Source organism: Vitis riparia, chromosome 18, assembly GCF_004353265.1.
Source record: "Vitis riparia cultivar Riparia Gloire de Montpellier isolate 1030 chromosome 18, EGFV_Vit.rip_1.0, whole genome shotgun sequence".
NCBI classification, from domain to species: Eukaryota; Viridiplantae; Streptophyta; class Magnoliopsida; order Vitales; family Vitaceae; genus Vitis; species Vitis riparia.
The window spans coordinates 35,611,877-35,618,143 of record NC_048448.1 but is presented as its reverse complement, the minus strand read 5'-3'; the positions used below and the strand labels follow the sequence as shown (position 1 = coordinate 35,618,143).

The following is a 6,267-nucleotide window of genomic DNA, read 5'->3' as shown; positions in this document are numbered from 1 at the left end:
ATCCCTATAAATTTATTTTATTTATAAAATTCATTTTTTAAGAGAGATTTTAGGTAAAAAGATTTTAGGCCTGCATATTTAACAATTTTCTAAAAAAAATTAATTTTATTCTTTTTGAGTTAAATGAAATAATGAAATAAATTTATAGCAGGACTAACTAGTGAAATTTAAAACTAATAATAGTTTAGTGTATTTAAATTCAACCCTAATGGTGTCTGTCAACAAAATTAGCCCAAGATTATGTTTGGTTCCAACAAAATGTGACAGAAAACCTAAGGGAACACTACGATAATTATGTGCTTTTGCCATAAATTAATTTGAGGTTAAAAAAAAGAGTATTTTATGGTAGAATATTTTTTACCACAAAAAATTATTTTTGCCAAACTTATTGGTATAAGTCCATGAGCAATTATTTTTAACCATGAAATTTAATTTTATAACAAAATAAATAATTTTTCCACAAAATAAAATTTGAGGTAATATATCACTTTTCGCGGCAAAATAAATTTAGGTATCATGTCACTTTTCACTATAAAATAAAATTTTTAGCAACATACTATTTTCCAAGAGAATAATCACATTAAAAGGTCATTTTTTTTTGCCATAAAAATATTAATGGTGAAAGATAACCTTTTATCATGAAATATAATTTTTTAGTGAAATATATCTTACTAATATTTCCAAAGCTAAGTCTATTGGGTTCCACCTTCACCAATATTCCATTAGGCACCTCAGTTTGGACTGGGTATGTAGCTGGGGTTCCAACATTCTACAGGGTCCGTGTAAGTTTAAATCCATGGTTGATCCAGTCCATGTAAGTTCTGAGTTGGGTAATTAAACCCTCCATGCATGGTCCTAGAGCTCAAGGATTTCTAATAGACATATTTGGGTAATCTCAATAGAAGCATAATTTCAGTAGACATTTTTGCAAGGCCTGTATAGATAAGAAATCTGTAAAGGTCTATATCAATATTTCTTCCTCGAGTGTGAGAAGTCCCTTAAAATTTAATTTCTTTGGCCAACAAATCAGACATCCTACTTCTTGATTACTCCTTTGTCTTCATTTAGGGTTTCAATTTGGGATTAAAACCTTTAAAAGTTATTGGATTGGGTTTGATGTAGAATTGGACAAGAGATTGGGGCTATATTTTCCACAAGGAATGAAATTTTTGAAAGAAAGACGAAGACCAATCAATCAAGCAATAGGATCTGTTTGAATGCCAAGAAAAAAAAAAAAAAAAAAAGAGTCAAAGAGAGGCGTGATGCTGCAACAACCATGTCAAAAGCAAACACCACTCAAAGGAAGCAAGATTGCAATTAGAATTTCACAACTTGTGATTGGTTGTCGGTAAAATATAAGAAAAATACAAATGGGTAGGGTCACCGGAAAGAGCTCAACATCTATATCTTTTTGTTTTTATTATTTGTTTCTATCTGGTAAAAGATTTTTATCGTTAAGTTTAGGGTTTAGATTAAATAGAGGTGAGTGAAGATTTGTTCGTTGACAATTAAATTGTTTATTTTTTATAATATTAAATTTAAATTTATATATATATATATATATATAATAATGAATTTAAAAGTATGAGATATAAGTTTATTAATTCTGTATGCGGTAAATGATTAATAATCTAGTAAAAATTATTTGTTATGAATAAAAATTTGTGATAAGATTTTACAAAAGTTATTTACCATAAATTGATATTATGATTAAATTTATTTATTTTTATTATGAAAACATGATTTTTTATCATAAATAAAAATTTCATCTCTAAAAAACTTTTTTGCCATTAAAAAGAAAATCATTACAATTTTTTTTTTATCATAAAATATTATCCATGTCAAAAAATATTGTAGCAAAATAGGAGTTTCTCGTAGTGAAAAGATAATAAGGAAGGGAAAAAATAATAAAAAATAAAAAATAAAATATAAAATATTTCTATACGTTATTTTAATTATTTTAACTCTTTTTAAAAAATGTATAAATTTATAATTAATTATAATTATATTTGATTTTTTATTATTTTTCTTTAATTTTTTTTTATGATGAAACCAAATTAAAAAACTATTTTACTTCCCAAAACAGAAGATGAAGAAGTAGAGTTGGATGGTCTTATAGAAGAAGATGTAAAAATTAGAAGTTGGGCTAGTGTGCAATGTTGAGTGAAAGTAGAGGCAGCACAGGGTTCTATTATAAACAACATTTTCTCGACTTTCATATTAATTTTTTTTCAAAAATCGTAAACTCTTTGAACAAAATTAAACAATGATATATAGAGACTCTAATGAAACCTAAAAAATAGCTTTTGACTTCTCCAAAATTATTATTTGAACTATTTTCCTTTAAAAAAAGGGAAAAAAAGAAAAAAGAAAAACAAAAAAGAGATTGTTTTTGAAGAAGTTTAAAAATCATAGAGTTACTTGGAGTGACTTTTTAAAATGCTGCCAAAATATTACTTTGATTTATATCTAAATACTAACTTACAATCCACCAAAAGTATCCCTAATAGAAGGTATTATCAATAAAAAGGTTGATGATAAACACTCATATTTATCAATTGGATTTGCATATATATTTTACTATGGGCTCAAGTTTGCATATACGTAGGATTAACACTCATATTTTTCTTCTCTATTTTTTTTTTTTATTATTATTTATTTTCTTTCTTTTCTTTCTCTTTATCTTCTTATAGTTTTTATTTATTTTAAAAAGCTATTATTTTTGTAAATTTATAAAAATTCTAAAATAATATTATTGTAATCATTACCTTTAAAAAATATTAATTATTATATTTCTTAATTAACTTCTTTGAAAAAAAAATAAAACATAAAAATGAAAGATATGTGATTTTTAAAAGTATTTTTTGAGGATTATATCTTTTCCCAAGTTTTTATCAAATAAATAAATAAATATGAAAATATATCATAATTATTTTTAAAAAATCTCTGTAAAATTATTTTTAAGAAAAATTTTATGAAACTTTATGTTTTCAAGAAAAATAATTTATTTTTAAGAATAACTTAAAGATATTATTATTATTACAATATAAAAAAAAAAAAGTGTTGCAGGATATCGGGGAAAGTTCTTACTTCTTAGATGCATATAAATATTCTTAATTTTAAAAATTATATTTTAGGGCAGGGGGGGAAATTACGTGTCTGAATGAATTTCTGTGATTTTCGTTTTACCCAAACAGGTTAGTGTTACCATTTACCATTTAGGGATTTTCTTTCTTACCAAACAGGACAGGGAAAAGGACTGTTAATTTCCGAGGCCGTGGTTTGTGGGTTAGAAAAGCGCTGTAGGGATTCGGCAACCACATCACCGCCAATCATCGCCGCCGCTCACCGCCGCCACAGTCATTCACCAAGGCAACGCACCATGTCGAGGTAATTTGTGTGGCTTCTCCTTTCTTCTTCTTCTTTCTATAAATGGATTGAGTGGGGATGTCTGGGAGAGCCAGAGAAAAGGGATTTGGATCTGGACCCATGGCCATTTTGGAGGTCCAAGGGCCAAACCGACTTTCCCACCCCGTTTGGTTTGATCTCAGTTTTACCGTTTGATTTAATAACGGCAGCCTTCTGATCTGATGAATTTGAAGCTCAGTAAAGTTATGCGTGATTTTTCAGAAATTTAGTGGTTTAGCAATGATATAATTACACCCCTTTTCGTTATAGTGAAAATCATTTGGTTGATATGTGATTTCTTTACTCTGAAAACTGTGGTTTATGTGATAGGGTTTTTAAAGATTTAATGAAAAATCGAAACTCCAATAAATGGTGAGTGATTTTGAAGAAATGTGGTCGTTTAACATGTGATTTGATGATAACCCTTTTGATTATATTATAAACCATGGATGGGTTTTGTTGATAAAGGATATGATTGCAATGAAAACAGGGATTTAATGTGAGTTGAGTGTGAGCTTTGATTTAATGGTAATCCTCTTGATTATAGTGAGAACCATGGATGGTTTCGGATGATTTAGGATGTGATCACAATGAAAACAGTGACCTTTTGTGATGAGCTGCAGCCCTTTTCTTTGATAAATGTAGTAGTTAATAAGTATGTTTAATTTGCAGTCCGATCAATTCACTTGTGCTTGAGATAATGTTTGGTGAATTACATGATTAGGATCGTCGAAATGTGTTCCAAGCATGGCTTTTGGGGTTAATGGTACATTGTAAATGGCCTGCTTTCTTTCATCTCTTCTCTTTTTGCTTCCTTTCTTTCTTATGCTACTTGGAAATTGTTATGCTTTCATGTTTTGTACTTAAATAAATTTTGATTTAGGCAACCTAGATTCTTGAAGGTCCTAGCTGGAGCCCATGTAGCAATGGTCTATTGATGAATGAAATCTATCTTTTTTTTTCAGTTAGGAAATAAAGAGGGAAAGAGAAAATATGTTGAAAAGGAAAAATGAAAGTCAGGGAAATTTGTTGCTTGTTTGATTATTATTTTTTTTCTTTTTCTTTTTATTTTTTAAGCTTCTCTCTCATTTTCTTAATTTATTAAATGTCTTTTTCTAAACATTAACTTTTTTATTTTTTATGTTATTCTTAAGCAGAAGGTAAAATTGTCTGGGGTTTCTTGCTTGCATTTAAAAACTCTTTTTCGAGAGCATATTGGTGCAAAACTTGACTGGAATCGGATGCAATGGGAGCATCCAGTGGGCCAAGGTTTTCTGGAATGCAGAAGCAAGTTCTGGGGCTATATAGAGGATTCTTACGGGCAGCACGTTCTAAATCTCCTGAAGATCGGCGACAAATTGAATCATTTGTTTCAGCTGAATTCCGCCGCAATTCTAAGCTTGTTGATCGGAAGAATTTTCTTTACATTGAATATTTGCTTCGCCGAGGTAAAAAACAGCTTGAACAACTTAACAGCCCAGCCACTCTTGGATTGTCATCCTTGAATTTGAGTTTCTCTGAGAACCAAAAACCTTAAGCCCTGTCTAAAATTCATATTTTTAATTTTTAATCCATCCATGGATTTACGAGTGTTACAATACATGAATAATAGGTATGTTGGTCGTTTTCAAGAATATAAGATTTTGTGATTCATTACTTTTTCATGCCCTTTTGCTTTGTTGTATTCTTAAAATTATTTAGCCTTCTTCCTCTCACCCAAAAAATAAATAAATAAGCAGAAAAAAAAAAAAAGAAAGAAAGAAGGAAAAAGAGATAAAAAGATTGAGAAGAATTTTGTGATTTTGGAGTTCTGCTCATGGTTTATTTTTTAGAAACTATAGATGGCTTATTTCCTTTAAGCTACATGCGGACGTCCTGAATGGCATTTGTTTCTGATGAGCAAAAGAAAATGGGGTAGTTCACAATACAGAGCGCTTGATTTCAAGAGGGAACAACAGTAGAAGTTGATCCCGACACTTATTAGAACTCTGTTTGGTTTGTGTGATCTAATCTATAAGCATTGAAAAGTGACTGTGAGAGTGATATTAAAGACTAAAATATTGATTTGTTATTGAGACACCAGAAATGAAATATTAATGTAAAAAGTAAAATTTGACTCTGAAAGATAGTTTGACATGTTTAACAGGTACAGATGTAGATATTATGTTCGATAATTTATAGATAAACCTAGATATTGAAAGTGTTGACATATGAACAAATATTAAGTGCCATGCTTTGTAGCTTCTCAATGACCTGCTCTGTGGTGTTGTGATCTGGGTAATTCTTTAGGAACATATTTGAATTGCACAGCTAATTTATAAATTGTTCTGCTATCCCCTGTTTATGAGTATTGCATTGTTGGAAAGCTTCAATTACTTTGATAGTCGTTAAACCATTAACCTCTTCCCATGTCATAATACTCCTGTTTTTTAGTAATAGCTACGTTTTTTGATATTCCATAAATATACTGATTCAATCAGAGTCAGGGTGCACTCGATTCCACACTGAATGCCACTTTAATTTGCTCAAAAACTAAAAATACCCTCATCTAGGAATTTTAAAAGTATGATGCTCGTCTCCCTGTGGAACAAATATCATGCCTGTTTTAAACTTTCAAGTAACTTTAGGTGACAACTTGGGTAACTCATGGAGAGTCACCTGAAGAACACCATTATTGCAGTGGAAAGAAGGATATTGAAGTAATGATCTAGCATTCCTTTGGAATCAATGGGTGCTTCAAGCATCTATGAAAGAGGGTGTAGTTCATTGTTGAATTGATTCAAAAAGTACCTCTGAAACTTTAGGAAAGGCAGGGGGGGGGGGGGGGGGGGGGTGATAACAGAAAGTTGAGAAAAATCT

At 29.9% G+C, this 6,267-nt stretch overlaps 1 protein-coding gene across 1 annotated transcript; it reads left to right on the top strand.

Annotated features, from left to right (window-relative positions):
* Window positions 1-3,204: 3,204 nt before the first annotated feature.
* Window positions 3,205-5,072, top strand: LOC117906007 (succinate dehydrogenase assembly factor 1, mitochondrial). Its single transcript, XM_034818935.1, has 2 exons — window positions 3,205-3,390; window positions 4,566-5,072. The coding sequence occupies exon 2, from the start codon at window positions 4,655-4,657 to the stop codon at window positions 4,943-4,945; it is 291 nt and encodes a 96-aa protein (XP_034674826.1). The 5' UTR covers window positions 3,205-3,390; window positions 4,566-4,654; the 3' UTR covers window positions 4,946-5,072.
* Window positions 5,073-6,267: the final 1,195 nt, after the last annotated feature.

Coding starts and splice junctions, on each gene's coding strand:
- LOC117906007 (XM_034818935.1), top strand. CDS start 4,655: ATGGGAGCATCCAGTGGGCCAAGGTTTTCTGGAATGCAGAAGCAAGTT.